The sequence below is a fragment of the Bufo bufo genome, chromosome 4, assembly GCF_905171765.1.
Source record: "Bufo bufo chromosome 4, aBufBuf1.1, whole genome shotgun sequence".
NCBI lineage: Eukaryota > Metazoa > Chordata > Amphibia > Anura > Bufonidae > Bufo > Bufo bufo.
In genome coordinates, this window is record NC_053392.1 from 579,563,036 (window position 1) to 579,581,507 (window position 18,472).

At 42.6% G+C, this 18,472-nt stretch overlaps 1 protein-coding gene across 1 annotated transcript in view; it reads left to right on the plus strand.

The window, feature by feature from the left end:
* The window catches only part of UBR2 (ubiquitin protein ligase E3 component n-recognin 2), a 141,507-nt gene extending 129,802 nt beyond the window's left edge, over positions 1-11,705 (plus strand). Inside the window, 10 exon segments of the mRNA XM_040430376.1 lie at positions 3,352-3,442; positions 5,388-5,526; positions 5,959-5,986; positions 5,989-6,052; positions 6,973-6,993; positions 6,995-7,027; positions 9,086-9,163; positions 9,570-9,740; positions 11,173-11,274; positions 11,464-11,705. Coding sequence (XP_040286310.1) covers positions 3,352-3,442; positions 5,388-5,526; positions 5,959-5,986; positions 5,989-6,052; positions 6,973-6,993; positions 6,995-7,027; positions 9,086-9,163; positions 9,570-9,740; positions 11,173-11,274; positions 11,464-11,605 — 869 coding nt within the window. The 3' untranslated portion in view covers positions 11,606-11,705.
* The last annotated feature ends 6,767 nt before the right edge of the window (positions 11,706-18,472 follow it).

Below are 18,472 nucleotides of genomic sequence, written 5' to 3' on the forward strand. Positions count from 1 at the left end.
TACTTTATGCCACATTTATCAAATGTCACAGGTTGTTTTATACATTTGGCTGGTCTTTAAACCTAACACTTCTGTCTAGAGAAGCTATTCCAATTTTCCTACTTCACCCTCCTCCTGAAGAGAGATTGTGACTTTTTTAAAGTCACAGTGATAAATCTGGAGTGAAACTCATTAACATAGCTAACCACACACACCTTTCCACCCATATTAGAAAACTGGAGTGAGGGTATGATAAATCAGGGCCTATGTCTCTGGCTTGGATAGAGTCCTTCCTTAGGTCAGTATTACATTGGATGTCTGAACTACCCGCCACGCCGATCCCTGAAGAGCCGGTAGACCTAGCGAAACGTGTTGGCCCATAGAGGGTTTAGCCAGGCATAGGGTTATTTAGTGTAAGGCCCGAGGTTCCAGCAGGCTGGGGGTCGCTCTTTTCGGGGCGGTTACTCCGACAGCCATTGAGGTGCTCCCCTTGAGAAGAGTAGTATCAATAGGAACAGAGTACCCAGGCAGTTATTTGGAATGCTTCTGAGTCTATAAACCGCCACTGAGATGTATGAGCTTTATCGGACCCTATCTAGCCGCAATTACCTCGACCTCCATGTGAGTCTACTTTCACACTGGCATTTTGAATTTCCTTTGTGAAATCCATTTCAGGGATCTCAAACTGTTCAAAACAGATTAGTTCAGCCCCAATGCATTATAAATGGATAAGGATCCGTTCAGAATGCATCAGTTTGGCTCCGTTCCGCCTCCGTTCCGCTCTGGATGCGGACACCAAAACGCAGCTTGCAGCGTTTTGGTGTCCGCCTGACGATGCGGAGCCAAACTGATCCGTCCTGACTTACAATGTAAGTCAATGGGGGCGGATCCGTTTTCACTGACACAATATGGTGCAATTGAAAACGGATCTGTTCCCCATTGACTTTCAATGAAAGTCAGGACGGATCCATTTTGACTTAGACTTTTTTTGACAGAATAAAAGTAATAGTAAAATTTTACACTAATTTTGTAAGGAGAACCCAGCCTATAGTATTACATGTTTATTACTCCCTGGGTCAAACTGACAGTGATCCATACCACAAGTCAGAAATGTTGGTTTTACATTGGATGTCTGCTATATAACATTTCAGGATTTATAACTGTTATGATAGGTGTCTGCGCTCTGTTGCAGATTGAGAATTTAAAAGGGTTTTCCAGAAACAACTAACTTTTAAAGGGGTTGTCACTTCAGCTAATGACCTTTATCAGGTAGACAAAGTTAATACAAGGCACTTACTAATGTATAGTGATTGTCCTTATTGCCTCATTTGCTGGCTTGATTCACATTTCCATCGCATTATACACTGCCTGTTACGGCCACCACCGCAGTGCAGGTGGCAGAGACGGGATCTGCTGCACATACATGCCTATGCCACCAGAGAGGTCAGTGCTTTTTCCTATAGTGTGCAAGCATGGCCACCGCTGCTGGATTGCAGGGTGGTCTTAATCCCTGGAAATGAGCAGTGTATAATGTTATGGAAAATTAATTAATCACAATACATTAGTAAGTGTCTTGTATCAACTTTGTCTATATGATCAATGCCATTTGCTGAAGCGAAACAACCCCTTTAAGTGATACCCGCTGCCTTCCTCTGTTTTTAAAAGACTCCCCACTGCTCCGATCCTGCAATTTGCACCCATGTCTCCATCTTCTAGTCACAAGCTTTGTTTACTTCTGGCCGGCCATGGTCACCTACTCCCTTGCCGCCAATAACTGGCTTCAGATGTGCTGCAGTGGACTATGTCTGGCCAGAAGTAAACAAGCCACAGGAGCCATTGTGCAGATTCGGAGCAGCGGGGAGTTGGCAGGTATCCATCTTTCAGTAGCGGAAGCTATGTCCTATAGGATAAGGAGACAATGCCTTTAAATATATGATGCAGTGAAGAATTTGACATTCTCACATAGTATGGCACCACCTGGTGGTCAGAGTGTATAACAATCTGCACGTCCATGTATTGCACTGAAGACACTCACTCATTCTACCCACTGCCAGGTCTCTACCTAGCCAATTGAAATAGCTTTCAGTTCTGCTTTTCAAGTGACGTTCAGAGTCTGTGCAGTTGCAGAGTACGGGCCGTTTCACATGAGTGTGCAGTCTGATCCTCCGTTCTGGATACTGCTCTTCTCTCTGGAGCACACAGCATTATACTGATTTATAATGCTATGTGCCGCTGCATAACCTTACTGCTACAGATTCGTACCGTCAGTATAACTTTGTAATAGTAAGCTCATGATTAGGCACATTATAAATCAGTATAATTCCATGCGCTCCTGCAAGACGAGCAGTGTCCAGAACGGAGGATCACGCTCACAAATGGAGTGTTATTTCCGGAATGTACATGCTGGTGTGAAAGAGCCCTATGGGTCCATTCACACGTCCGTTTTTTCTTTCCTGATCTGTTTAGTTTTTTGCGGAACAGATCTGGACCCATTCATTTTCAATGGGTCCTGTAAAAAATCGGACAGCACAATGTGTGCTATCCGTTTCCGTTGTTCCGTTCCGCATGTCCGTTTAAATATAAAACATGTCCTATTCTTTTCCGCAAAATTCGGATCCTGGTACAATACAAAGTCAATGGATCCGCAAAAAACGGAAGACATTCGGATGTCATTACGTATGTCATCCGTTTTATGCGGATTCCGTTCCTGGAAATTACATTAAAAAATTTTTTCAATGTATTTATTTCTTTTTTTTCAAAGAAATCCAAACAACTTTATTTGCTTATTGAAATTGATACATGTTTCCGTTTTTTGCGGATCCGCAAAAAACGGATGACATACGGAAACATTTTCAGGAACAACGGATCCGCAAAAAACGGACCGAAAATCGGGATATAGAAAAATACTGACGTGTGAATGTAGCCTTAGAAGGGGATGATATTTTCCTCTGCCAGAGGGGTAAGGGAACTGACTCTATCCAGAGCACGCTCCCAGCTGCAGCAGCGCCAAGAGGGACACATGGAAGCAATAAATGATGAAACATGGGAAACACTGTTTAAGGCCCCTTTCAGGCGAGTGTCTCGCTGTGGACTCGCAGCGAGGAACCTGGCCTGAACTTTCAGCACTGCCGGGGTCGCATAGCATTATATTGATTTATGACGCTATGTAACTCTTATAGTTCTGGAATGTATTGGATAACACTGACAGCGTTATGTCAGTGTCATCTAATACATTCCAGAACTGTAAGGGTTACGTAGCATCAGCAAGACACTCGCTCGTCTGAAAGGGGCCTAAGACAGCTAGTAACATATAAAAAGCCATGGAAGACTAAGAATGATTCATGTCATAATCTCTTTATCATATATTTATAGATGAAGATGGAATGGAACAGGAATGCCCAGATGGAGAAGAGGAACAAATGGCATTAGCTCTGTACAGGACAGTCTGCCAGTGTACTGGAAGGTGGGGGGCTATATGTTGTTTCACTCACAGATCTGATTGACTGTTATTGCCGTATAATAATAGTGCTGTGACGTAAGCTGTGAACGAATGGAAAAATACATTACAGAATCTATAGCACAAATATTGTGCTTTCTGTATTTTGTCACCAGAAATTCACCGCTAAAACTCAGCCGAATGTAATGATACCTTTCACTTACCAATCCATTGCTTCATTCTGGAGTAAAACAGCTTTTAATCCATATCCCAATGAGCAGTTAAGAGCACTGAGGGCGGACCTAAGCCACTGTGCACCCTAGCTCCTCCTGCTTCCTCTGCCAGTCCTTCCCTCTCCTTGATTTGCATTGTCATCTCAGCTGCTGCTCCCAATCAAGTAGGAGAGGCAGAGGAAGCAGGAGAAGCAAGGGTGCAGTTTTTTTGGCCCGCCCTCGGTGAACTTAACTGCTTATTTGCATATGGATTAAAATTATATTTTCTCCAGATTGAAGTAAAAAAATCAATAAGGCCTCATGCACACGGCCGTTGTTTGGGTCCGCATCCGAGCCACCGTTTTGGCGGCTCGGATGCGGACCCATTCACTTCAATGGGGCCGCAAAAGATGCGGACAGCACTCCATGTGCTGTCCGCATCCGTTGCTCCGTTCCGTGGCCCCGCTAAAAAAATATAACATGCCCTATTCTTGTCCGCACTGTGCGGACAAGAATAGGCATTTATATTGAAGGCTGTCCGTGCCGTTCAGCAAATGGCAGAACGCGCACGGACGCCATCTGTGTTTTGCGGACCGCAAAACACACCACAGTCGTGTGCATGAGGCCGAAGTGAAAGGTATTACATTCAGATGAGAGAGCCCTACAAACTAATGAATTTTACTGGTGACAGATTGCATTCAAAGGGGTTATTTTGGGAATTTGATATTGATAATCTATCCTCGGGATGGCTTATCCTGTAGATAGGCTATCAATATCATATTTTTGGATAACCCCTTCAAGAAGACCAGTCAACTCTTGTGACATGTATGTTGTAGTGCAGTGACCATGTCCCTCACATATCACATCACTGGGTCACTCGACGCATGGGGGACACCCCCGTTTAATGGCAGATACTATGTTTCACCTTGTTTGAATCCACCCCTGGTTTTGGCTTCAAAAGCCGCATCTAAAACCTGCGTGTGTGGCTGTACCCTCAGTGTGTAGGGCCATTCCCTATTGGCAAAGAGGTTGGTAACGCCAAGCTGTCTATACCAGGGATCTGCAACCTCTGGCACTCCAGCTATTCAGAAACTATAACTCCCAGAATCCTCCTTTCACTTCTATGGGTGTTACAAGAACAGCCAAGTAAATGTGTATGCTGGGAGTTGTAGTTTCACAGCAGCTGAAGTGCCGGAAGTTGCTGATCCCTGATCTATACAGTTCCCAGATGAATGACTTGGGAATGGCACAATGCAGAGCTCCCAGCAAAAATACTCCAGAACCTGCCACATGGAACGTGGTGTGTGAGCTGCAGGCAGCAGGTTATAGAGCAGAAGGAGCTGAGCAGATGGATATATAGTTTTATGAGAAAATATATTTAGTATAATTACTTCATTTAAATCCCTGCTCATTCAGGGTTTTGAAGTCCTGGAGGCGGTCCTATCAGTGATTGACAGCCTTCCTCTATCACTGTGTATACAGAGACAGCTGTCAATCACTGATGGGACCGCCCGCTGGACTTCAAGCCCTGAATGAGCAGGGATATAAATTAGAAGTTCCACTAAATCTTTTCCAATATAACCATTTATTCATTTGGTCAGCTCATCCTGGTCTAGAACATGCTGACTGCAAATGATTGTTGGTTGCATTTTCATGGTGACAGGTTCCCCATAACACTTGTGCTATGTAAAATATTGAGCAGTATTTACCCTCTGTCTGTACTTTTGTATTAACAACCTTGTGTCCCTTTTATTTTAAAGCACAGCGACGAAGTGGTCCTCCGGTTGGCACCTGTGCAGGGCAATAAAAACCGCAGTGCTGCCTTTCCTTAGGAGTTCAGCTCTGTTTTTCCATTACCTAAATGGTGTGCCAGCACCCACTGAATTGCCAGGTATGTTAGTAGCAGTAACGCCTGTTACCTCGTAGTGATGTCACTAACTGACTGGGCAGAATACTGATATTTCCATCATGCTTGTATTATGGGTATGTTTCCAATGCTGACAGACGATGCAGTGGCCTGCTGTACTGACATGTAATCGCTGGCTGCAGCAGCTGTGTGCTGTGCATGAGGATGGCATCACCGCAGCCAGGAAGTGCAGTGGGTCACTGTCAGTACGGCAGAGCATTACCACAGCAATAGTCAATAGATCAGTGGGGCCATGGCACTGTCTTTCAGCAGTGGGATAATTATAAGCATTGTGTGCAAGCAAAAAAAAGCTGGAAAGTGCGTGAAGCTCCCATTAATTTATACATAACATTTTATATCTTCCCTCGAATTTTAGTTTGCTGCAAAATATTTCTTTTTCATGTTTTTTTAGTGAGTGGATTGAGCAGATTGACCATCTCTGCAGTTTCCTCTCATTCCCAGCAACCTCCTCAGCATTTTTCAACAAAATCCCCAAGTGACAGATGCACTCATCAATAGGTAACTGACAAGCTATCAAAAGGCTTAAATTACGGTATCTTTAAAGGGGTTCTCCAAGACTTTCATATGTACATGCAGGGTTTAAAATAAAACACTCACCTGCCGCTGGCATTCAGCTAGTAGAGCCGAGCTCCCTTCTTCTCGTCCCTGCTGGAGCAGAAGTGTTCTGTACTGTCTACGTGTACATCACCACTGCCAGCACTCACATGCCAAAAAACTGAGCCTCGTCTCCCCCCTGCTGGACTACAAGCGTGACGCGTCATCTTCACGAACGTCACCGCATCCTGCCTGCACATATGAAAAGAGTTCCCGGTCTTGGAGAACCCCTCCAAAGCTAGCCTGAAACTGAGTGATGCTATAAGCTTAGTACATATTTGTATGTGATTAAATGGCCCCCATACACATTAGACTGTCCCCCATTTAATGTGTCTGGGGAGTACATATCTGTATGTGATTAAATGGCCCCATACACATTAGACTGCTGTTAATCGGACCTGCCATTTAATGTGTGTGGGGAGCTTCTGACTAGATGATGTCGGGGATGAGGATGATTGGGCACTTCAATTTCAATGCATGATGCTTTTGTTCTCTGGGGAAATAAGCTGCTATCAGAGATGTCTGACATTCTCCTCTCTCGCCATTGAAGAGACACCCTCTACCAAACAGAGCACGTGTATATGTAATGGGGGAGTATGGAGAAGTGCGTGCCCACCTAAAATCCTTACCTCCATAGTCTTTCTGCAGCAGGCTCTCCTCCTCTGTGATCACTAGCTGGTCATTCTCTAGTGACTACCATGACATCTCTTGCAATTGCATAGTAAAAGCATTAAGATATTATTATATTTTTTTTATATATTATTATGTCATTAATTATAGTTGTACCTTTTTTCTCACTTTTATCTTTTCTTTTTTTGTGCAAGTTGGTGTAAACACAAAGATGTAGACTGTTTTGGATGCTGAACGGACGGCTATAAGGTAAGATTTTTTTTTAACATACTATAGTTTGTAAAGCTCCTTTCCTTACAGTATACTGAACTGTATAAAGCAGTAGGCTAATAGTCTATATGTAAACTTAATTAAAAAAAACTACTGTGGCATGTCTGACCAGCTCTCTATTCACTTCAGAGTACAGCACTTTCACACTAGCGTTATTCTTTTTCCGGCATAGAGTTCCGTCCTAGGGGCTCTATACCGGAAAAGAAATGATCAGGTTTATCCCCATGCATTCTGAATGGAGAGTAATTCCGTTCAGGATGTCTTCAGTTCGGTCATTTTGACTGAACAGGCAAAAGAATAAAACCGCAGCATGCTACGGTTTATCACCGTTGAAAAAAACGGAAGACCTTGCCTGAATGCCGGATCCGGCATTTTTTTCCTTAGGAATGTATTGGTGCCGATCCGGCATTCAAAATACCGGAATCCGGCATTTCAATGCATTTTTCTGACCAGGCATTTTTAGGATTGATGAGGATCCTGATCAGTCTTACAAATGCCATCATTGGCATACGTTTTGCCGGATCACTCTGCCGCAAGTGTGAAAGTAGCCTTAGCTATCTCCGGCAGCTGCATAGACAATAAAGGGGGATAGTTTGGTAGATGTAGTCTCCCAAGGATGAATGCAGGCATGTGATTGCATACTGAATGCACATCCACAGAGAACAGGTTCAAGACTGATAATAGTAAGCACTGCGGAGAAGTACAAAGGTATAAAAAAAAAAAAAAAAAGTTAGATTTATATGAAAAACTACATGATATTTATCCACTAAGTAATGCAATACCATAAAGTTTATGTGATAGTGGCTCAGTGGTTAGCACTGGTATCTTGCAGCGCTGGGTTCATAGGTTCAAATCCGACCAAGGACAACATCCTGCCTGCAGTTTTGTATGTTCTCCCCGTGTTTGTGTGGTTTCCTCCAGGTCTCCGGTTTCCTCCCACACTCCAAAGACAGACTGAAAAAAAAATTCCAAAAATAAAATCTCCCCCACCATGTTTAGTATTGCTGCGTCTGTAACAACCCGCATTATACAAATATCATGTAAATTATCCACTACTAAAAAAAAAAATTATAATTGCTAGAATTCTTGCTTAGGCTACTTTCACACTTGCGGCAGGGACGGATCCGACAGGCCTGTTAACCATGTCGGATCCGTCCTTCCGCTATTTCGCTGGACCGCCGCTCCGGCGCAGCTCGGCGGTGCACGGCGAGAGCCGCCGGACTAAAAAGTCGGACATGCTCCGCCCCTGTCCCCATTATAGTCAATGGGGACGGAGCGGCGGCATGGCGAAATAGCGGAAGGACGGATCCGACATGGTGAACAGCCTGTCGGATCCGTCCTGCCGCAAGTGCGAAAGTACCCTTAGTCGCCACCAAAATAAAAAAAACTTAACAAGCAATTAAAAAGTGTTATTTACCCCAAAATGATACCAATGAAAACTACAAGTCGTCCCGCAAAAAATCAAGCTCACACATTACGATAGAAAGGAAAATAAAAAAAAGTTTTTGATGCAAAAAAAAAGATTTCTTCTTAAAAAAAAAAGGGGTTTTATTGCACAAAAGTACTAAAACGTAAAAAAAAAAAATATATAGGTATTTGGTAATGCTGTAATTGCACTGAACCCAGAGATTAAAGATATTATGTTATTTATGCCCGAAAAATGAACCCTGCAAAAACTCAGTGGCAGTATTGCTGGTTTTTTTTTCCATCTCCCTCCCAGAAAGAGTTAATCAAGAGTTATGTATACCCCAAAATGGCACCATAAAAACAACTTTTCCTTCAAAACACAAGCCCTCATACGGCTACATAGACAGAATTTTTATAATAATTGCTCTTGGAAGGCGACAATGAAAAAAATGAAGGAAAACGCTTGGTCAGTAAGGCCTAAAACAGGCTGGTCACTAAGGGGTTTAGAAACTAAATTCAAGAATTGTTTTAAAATGGGGAATACAAGTCATATTTACTAAAACGGACATGTCAGGAGAGGCGAAAGGTGCACAGGATACTTGACTATAATTTGTTATCTCTCCCTCCTAGTTACCCACGAGAATCCAACAAACTAATAGATCTGCCAGAAGATTACAGCAGTCTGATCAATCAGGCCTCAAATTTTTCGTAAGTAAGAAAGTTGTGTGTTAAAAGCATTTTCCTGTCGTTTCAGCAAACTTTGCGTAAATCAGAAGTGCAGGTGAATGTAAGAAAATTGTGTACCAGGCACAGCGTCGTACACTGTAACGGCTGGGCCTGATTTTGCAGCTCTGTCGCATTCAATTGAATGGGACTGAGCTGCGGAAAAGGCCGTGTGACCGATGGATGTGACGTCATTGGCCAAGAAAGAGGTCGCTCCCTTTTTTTGAACGCTGCGACTCCTTCCAACAGCTGATCCAGCAGGGGTCCCGGGAGTCTGCTCCAGAGATCACACGTCTATTACTAAATATTTATCCCCCAGACAAACCCTTTTAATGCTTAAAATGATTAAGAATAGGTTTATAATTCAACTTTCTTTCTGTATTTAAATTAGATGTCCGAAATCGGGAGGCGATAAGAGCAGAGCCCCCACGCTGTGTCTGGTTTGTGGTGCCATGCTGTGCTCTCAGAGTTACTGCTGCCAGACTGACCTGGAGGGGGATGATGTGGGCGCCTGCACCGCACACACTTACACTTGCGGCTCAGGGATGGGGATCTTTCTAAGGTCAGTAGTAGTCCATCGTCTCTTACAGAAAACCTCCAGCAGAGGGACAGGAAGTAAATGATTATATCATTATATATTTATTCTGCAGAATGTTTTGGATCTGACAGTGCCATGTATAATGCTGTATCATTTGGGACCTAGATTTAAAGAAGTTTATTGTAAATAAAAATTGCCTTTTTTTTTTTTTTTTTTATAGGCTACTTTTACACTAACGTTATTACTGGATCTGGCAAGGTTCAGCAAAAACGCTTCAGTTACTGATAATACAACTGTCTGCATCTGTATAAACAGATCCTGTTGTGTTATCTTTCACTTTTTTTTTTAACATTGTCAAAACTGACCCGTTTTGAACACCATTGAAAGTCAATGGAGGACGGATCCGTTTTCTATTGTGTCAGAGAAAACTGATCTGTCCCCATTGACTTGCATTGGGGGTCATGACTGATCCGTTTTGCTCTGCATCCCAGGGACGGAAAGAAAAAAGCAGCTTGCTGCGGTTTTCTCTCCGGTCTGCATTTTGGAGCATTCAGTTCTGTTTAGTTCAGTTTTGTCCCCATTTACAATGATTGGGAGCCAAACTGAAGCGTTTTTCTCAGGTAGCCCCTAGGACGGAACTCAATACCAGAAAACGTTAACGCTAGTGTGAAAGTACCCTTAAACGTCACTTTTTTTTATCCCATAGGTGATTTCTTTTTTTTTTTTTTTTAAATACTGCAGATGAATTGTCAATTTAGATATTTATTTATTTTTTTACTATCTATAGACTAGTACATTAGCCTCTCTACCCAAGTATGCCCTACCAGGGAATATGGGCAGGCAGCCATAGGGTTATTCAGTGGACCCTGTTCTGTCTGCCCGTACCAGATGTGGATTCTCCCTGTGCCTTAATCAAAGTGGGGGGGGGGGGGGGGGCAAAATCTATGCCTTTTGAATGTCACAAACAAAATGTATTGTGGCACTCAAAGGGTTAAAAGTCAACTCATAGAGCAGGGCTGGGGAAGTTAATTCAAAAAGGTTTTCCAGGCTCCTGATAACTATCTATTCTCAGGATAGTTCATTAGTATCCGATCGATGAGGGTCCGACATCCTGTACCCCCACCGATCTGCTGTTCCCCTGCAGCTCCAATTGAAGTGATTGGGAGCTGAGCTGCAGTACCCAGCATGACCACTACACTTTGAACAGCGCTAGTGCTGGAGGCTGCAGGGAACAGCTGATAGTGGGGGTGCGGGATGTCCTGAAGATAGGTCCTCAATATGAGGAGCCTGGAAAACCCTTTTATACTGTTGTCATCATGGAGCAACTGCTTCCCACTCACAATGAGTATTCTCCCCCTACTTCCTCAACCAGTACTTTTACAGAATGTTATCAGTCAGGTGGATGAAGTTTAATTCTTTTCGCTTTTTTTTACGTTTGTCACTGTTGCTTTTACAGAGTAAGAGAATGTCAGGTCCTCTTCTTGGCTGGTAAAACCAAGGGTTGTTTCTATCCACCTCCCTATCTGGATGACTACGGAGAGACTGATCAAGGGCTCCGGTATGTGAGATGGCTTATGTGGTCATGTACAAGTGCCAATGTATTTTAGACAGCAGAATTGTCCCCCTTCCAGAAGAAATGTTGTACCTGTCATTATAAAAACCTTTGCATGTCTGCCGCACCCACAGCTCTGATTGCCGGGCAGAGTTGTGCACTGTTTGTACTGACATGAAATTTCTCTCCCTTTAGACGAGGGAATCCTCTTCACCTCTGCCGAGAGCGTTTCAAAAAGATCCAGAAGCTTTGGCAGCAGCACAGTGTCACAGAAGAAATAGGGCACGCACAGGAAGCAAATCAGACGCTCGCTGGCATCGAATGGCAGCATTTATAATACAGGCACAGTTATTTTTTTTTTCTGTCTGTCCTTTTTAGTTTTCTTTTTTTTTTCTTTTTTTTTTTTTTTTAGCAGCCCCATTTTCTTAAAAAAAAAAAAAAAAGAAAAAAAGAAAGCTCCATTGTTAACTTTTGCATAAACAGTGCAGATCTTTAATTTATATTTCAGTGTCTAGTTTATGGAATAAAGCGGAATTTTCTTAAAACACTATCAACGTCATATCTATGTCAGATTTCTCGATTCTCTCATTTCACTCTTCCGTTATAAGAAGTGGTGAAATCTGCAGGAGAAATTCCTTTAAGGGACATCATCATAGGGACTGTGTAGTCTTGCTAACCGTATTTATAACCGCCAGTCCATTTTTTTTCTTTTTAATTATTGTGTCCCTTTATAATAGCTGTAGTTCTCTTTCCTCTTCCCAGTCAATTTCTTCTTCATTATTATTTTTTTTTATAGTCATATCTTTTAGCCTAAAGGGGCATTCTCGGTACAAAGTCAAGTTGTACAGTTTTCCGATATACGTTCTCTATTATTTCCCACGATCTCTGCTTGTAGTCATTGAATGGCAGCATGGATTGCTTACTTCCATAGTATAAAAAAAAAAACTTTTATTCACAGGAAGCGACCAGTGGAGGTTCCTGTTGATTTCACAGCAAGCAGAGATAATGAAAACCGAGAGGAAATGATGCAGAAAGTATATTAGAAAATGGTAATTGCTGAAAGTGGAATACCCCTTTAATGCTTCATGAAACGAATCGGCCATTGAAGCAATACAACGGAGAGCTAGTCAATGCATTTGTTGCTTCCTAGGATCTGACCTACCACTACTACGCTTACCTCTTACTTCCAAAGTGTGCAATTAAGATAATCCATAGACAGGGGGCTTGCTTTTAAAGGGGCAGTTTGCAATAAGCCACTTTTGCATAGAATGCTAAACAGCGGTCCTGTAATGTGTCCTATATAGATGTGTACCTATCGCAATGGGGTCTATAGCAATATGTAAATAGGAAGCATCCTCACCCCTGTATTCACCTATAGGCCTCCTTCACACACACAATTTTTTTTCTATCTGTACCCGGAGCATGCCGCGTTTAAAAAAATAATAGTTTTCAATAGTTTGCTGTAGACTTTAACCGTGTGGCTGCAATGATTTCGACCTAAAAAAAATAAGGCCAACGGCCGTGCCGAAAAAATAAATGCGTGTGAATCCAGCCATATAGATACAGAGTTATAGGGCACATCCTGGGGTAGCCTCCTTTCTGCCATAGGGGTGGAAAGGAAACTACGAATGAGCACAATTAAAACACCATAGGGAAGCTACAGAGAGCGTATCACCCCCTATACTCGCATTACTGCTGCGCTTGAGAGATTGACTTCATTATCTTATGCCGTATGTGAAAGTCATTTCAGTTTTTTTTTGCGCCTGTTCAAAGGGGATCGTACGTGAATAGAAAAACATGGCCGTCCTCGAACGGTGTCAGGTGTTGCTGCTCATCTGTTCACCTGAGTAGAGTTGCAGTACCACGGACAGGACTACAGCAGCCATTTTTTTTCTAATTTCATAGAAACCCATTTACTTAAGCATCCAGATACATAATACACATATAACCATGGCAGTTTGCAGATCTATGGTACAACCCATAGTCATTTTAGCTCATATTTTAATCATGTCTCTTGACGCAGGGCTCTGGACTCCCTAAAGATGTCGCCCAGTTACCAGGGGTTAACTGATTCCAGAGCTGCTTCCTTCTGTAGGTGATGCCACGTACTGCTGTAGAGGGCAATAGCAAGGGAATATGGACAGTGCCCATGTATACTGCCGAGTCAAAATGTATGACTTTTAGGCCCACCGGCAGGCACTTTCTCCAGAAACACACGATCTGGTTCGTCTTTGGTAGTCAAGGCTTGTGCCTGTGATTTTCATCCATTGCATATATTTGACATAATTCTGAATAGAGCTGATTCCCCCCCCCCCCCCCCCCCCCCCCCCCGAACACGCTTTATATCACTGACTACCAGGTAGTCTTACCTTATAACTTGTGCTCATGACGTCCTTAACAGGATCTAGTCTAGAATCTCCCATTTTTCTTCCGATCCGTTCGGTAACCTTCCACATATCCCCCCCTCCCTTGCGATTTTGTTTCTTTGCCAGGACATTTGGCACGTTGGTGATATAGCTGTGAACGTTTTTTTTTTTTTTTTTTTTTTTTTTTTTTTTTTTTTTTTTCGTTTGGACGATTTGTAGTCATTTATGAGGTTTTCTTTTTTTTTTTTTTTTTTTTTTTTGTGGTGTGATTTGTAGAAGGCGATGCTCCTTGGCTAAACGTGTTCAGTCTGGAAAATAGTGCATCCCCTGGACGCAGCCATATATTATGAAGATTCAGTACCTCTTATCTGCCTTGTGGCTTTAACTGCAAGAGTCTGGTAGTCTGGAATCTCCTTTGGTTTGGCATATGCAGGCATAGAATCGCCACCAGCACTGGTGATTGTCTACCTATTAGAGTGTTGTCTGACAAACATGCCATTTTTGGTGGGACCAGCCAACAATCTAGCATGTTTGGAAGCCATGACTGATGAGGTCAGTGGGAAAATCTTTTCACCAGACTGTTTTCCCAGTAGAAAAGCCACTGCCAAAAATCTTTGGCAGCAGCTTTCTTATCTTTCTCCATAGAAAACACTAACACGCTCGGCCATAGAGGGTGCGGGGGAGTAGAGAGCGAGAGAGAGCTGTCGAGCCCAACCAAGATATTAAAGCGGATAGTGGTGACGCACCCTCTACCATAAGCCTGTTCCACAGCAACCAGAGGTCCACAGTGCTCACCATGAATCAGTGGAACCTGTTGATTTTAGTTGGCTTTCTGTACAGTATTTAAACCACTGCAGCAATAGTTTAGCAGATGCCACCAACAACAGGCATTTCAGATAGTGTTGCACTATCGTACAGCTTTTTTTGAGGGTCTCGTGGAGAACACTTGTGGAGGCCACATGTCGAGTAGATGCTGCAGAAAATCCACTGTGCTTACAGTAGCTGCAAAGTGCATGAGATTTTCACAAATCTCAACCGCACACTGCGGTAAGTGTCCACGAGAAAGTCCACCGTACATCAGTTTATGTTGCGGATTTCACCATTTGCAATGCACCATTTCCAAAAGGATTTCCTTAAAATTCTGGCAGATACACTGCAGATTTTTCATTGGGGAAGATCTGCAGCAGACCCACCACCTCTATACCGTGCCCTAATATAGACACCAGACTATTGGAGTCTTGCTATAGTTCCTAATAATTTGATGGAGTACAAATCGTAAATTTGTTCTGGCACAAAATGGCTGCCTCCGGGATGACACCTGCATTAACCCTTAAAATCCCTTTGATTTAGCCCATTAACTCTTGGAGAATCCTCTTCCTCTGTCAGCATGTATTTATGTCTAATGTAGAAATATTCATGTAAAAATATGTATGAATGGAATTCAATTTGGAAAAAGTTTTAACTCTTTAATATACATTAAAAATTCTTGTAATATTTGAATGTAACATATGTATAAAAAAAAAAATAAAAAATAAATAAAAAAAGACACGACTTATCCAAAATAAATGCATTAGCTGTTACCGCTCTCTGTGTCTTCTTATTGACCTCCTCTGTGTTCTGCTGACTAGGACGCCACAGGCTCAGTGTTTTAAGTAGCCCAGATATGTCAGCGCTAAGCCGGGATTACCTGGATACTTGTAGCATGGGCAGGTAGGACCAGAAAGTAAAGGTGATTATGATATTGGGTTTAATAAGAGCCAGGTAATGCTTACTCATCAATTTAAGACTTTAGTGCAGAGTAGACACTTTGCTTGTAGTCAGAGGGTCAATGTCAAGTCCGCTGTAGTAGAACTGCTTGGTACGGTTGCAGTGTAACTCCATTTTGTACACCTATGCATAAAGGTTGCAACATATAGTATATACCAAGGCCTCCCATTTTTTCAGTTTCTGAGGAGGTTCTTTGCTTTGAACTATGCCCCTTTTTTATGTTATTAGGGTCCCTTGACAAGAAGTGGATGACTAAGGCAGGTTTCACACAGGCGGCAGAGCAATACCGAAATAATGTTTGGGAGCGGACATATTCCCTCCAGATCCTATTATAGTCCATGGGGTCCAGTGGCGCTATCTGGCTATGCCAGATCCGGAGTGCTCTCTTTGCTTTCTGTGTGAAAGAAGCCTAAGTGAATCCCAGCGATCAGCTGTAATCTGTGGGGAAACCTGCTAATAAGTGTTCCATCTCCCTGCAGCACCACCAGAGGTAGAATTCAGTATTACACACAGTGACCATTAAAAATGAATGACAAGTGGAGGATAGGTCAGGTCCTCCAGAGAAGAGACTTTTTCTAATTGCTTTTGCTCTGTGGCCAAGAGATGAGGATCTGGAACAGAGAATCTGCCCTGTATTCACTCAGAATGTGACAGCAGTTTTAGTCTAGGAAGTCAAAACGTGAAGGTAAGTTGCCTAATGGTATAAATAACTGTCTAACATTATACCACCTATTGGTTCTTACTTTGAATTTTGTAGAAAAATGTGGATGAAAAATTGCGCATCTCCAGCCATGCTCCCAAATAGCGCCAGAATTTGGGCGCATCCACAATAGTTCATGAGAGTCTCTGTATACAGAGCCTAAAGTAAGCACAAAATGAGTCGGGTATGTTGGTAAACCAAGGATTGTGCAGCCTAGATTTTGCTTGCCCCAAAAATTTGATTTAATCAAGAAAATAAAAACCATTGCACAAGATTAAGGCGCCACAAAAATGTTTTATGGTATATGGCTATTTTCCCATAGTATATTATTACTCTCACCTTCAGATATGTTGGTACACTGATAGCAAAGAAAGAAAATGTACTAATCTGCCATTTGCAAAAATTTCAGGAGTGGATCCCTAAGGGACAAAAAATCTAAAGCAAACTCTTATGCTGCTACTCATTATTATTATTTTCTTTGTGTTAAAGAATAGGCATAAAAATGAACTTTGTAAAGAAAAGCATCTTTTTAAAAAAAACTTTTTAGTTACTCTTTTAACATGAACACATCTCGTCACAACCCCACTGAGTGTTCACCTTTGACATTGAAAAAGTGCAAATTCATTTCTTAATATATTTTTATAGTAGCTTTGTTATTTTGATGCATGCTTCTGGCCTGCAGCCACCACTAGGGGGAGTATAGGAGCTCACTGTAGACCCTTATACTTAGAATTACAAAGTATCCAGTCAGCTGCTAAGCTCCCCCTAGTGGTAGGTGTAGGCGGACAGAATGTGATCTTTTCAAGTGTACCTGTACTTATAACATAATTTTGATATGTCATAGTGAGATATCAAAGGTTTTGATCATTGAGGGTCCAAGTACTGAGACCCCCACCTATCACTAAAACGATGAGATAGAAGTGCTCACACAGAAGACAATGGAAAGTCTACGAGTCCAGCTCCTGCAGTGAGAAGAGACAGCGCTCGCTTCCTTCTCGTTTTAGCAATCGGTGGGGGTCTCGGTACTCTGCCTCAATCAAGGCCTTTGATATTATTATTATTATTATTAAAGCGCCATTCATTCCATAGCGCTGTACATATGATAAGGGGCGCACATACATAATACAGACAATTGCACTAATCATAAACAAGATGAGTTACAAACTGGTACAGAAGGAGAGAGGGCCCTGCCCGTGAGGGCTTACAATCTACATGGTATGGGAGAAGGACACAGTAGGTGAGGGTGAAGTTGGTCATGGCGTATAGAGGCAGCAGGGGTCACTGTTGTAGGCTTGTCTGAAGAGGTGGGTTTTTCAGGTTTCTTTTGAAGATTCCAATGTAGGTGAGAGTCTGGTAAGTTGGGGTAGCAAGTTCCAGAGTATGGGGATGCACGGGAAAATCTTTAAGTCGATTGTGGGAAGAGGCGATAAGAGGAGAGAAGGAGGTCTTGTGAGGATCGGAGAGTGCATGTGGGGGTGTATCGGGAAAGTAGCTCAGAGATGTAGGGAGGGGACAGGTTATGGATGTAGTAGTTAGTACTTTGAAGTGAATTTGTTGGGCAATGGGGAGCCAGTGAAGGGGATTGGCAGAGGGGAGAGGCAGAGGAGTAATAGGGGTGAGAGGTGGATTAGTCGGGCAGCAGAGTTGAGGATAGATTGGAGGGGTGCGAGAGTGTTAGATGGAAGGCCAACAGAGAAGAATGTTGCAGTAGTCTAGGGCGGGAGATGATGAGAGCATGTACAAGCATTTCGCAGATTCAAAGTTAAGGAAAGCGCAGATGCGGGAGATGTTTTTGAGTTGGAGGCGGCAGGTTGGAGGAAAGTGCTTGGATGTGCGCTCGGGAAGGAAAGGGCAGAATCCAAGGTCACTCCAAGGCAGTGGGCTGATATCTCACTATGACATATAAAAAGTTTGTTAAAAGTACAGGTACACTTTACATCATATCTATGAAGGGGGCTTGGAGCCCTGTCTCATAAAAACTGAGCTCCAGCCACTATAATAAAAAATAACCAGCACAGATTTTTGGACCTAGAAATGACTCTTCCGGTGGTGACTATATTTTGTCTCCTTAGCTAATGATCGATGTAATGCATGGAAAAATTATTTACATATACGCATAATTGGTGGTTGCCTTAGTTTTAAAAATTTGCGCTGCGTTCAGTCTGAAATCTTCATTTATTCATTTTCGGACCCTGATATTCAGTTTGCAACCTACCAAATACATTGTGGATCTGAGGTCTGCGTGTCCAGGATGCTGCTGGCTTCACTAGCTCTCATGTATCAGCACAGCTTAATTTGCGGACTGATTACTCCTTTTCAAAAACATGAGGGATTTCTTCTCTCCCATGTGCTGATAATCGCTGTTAGTGAA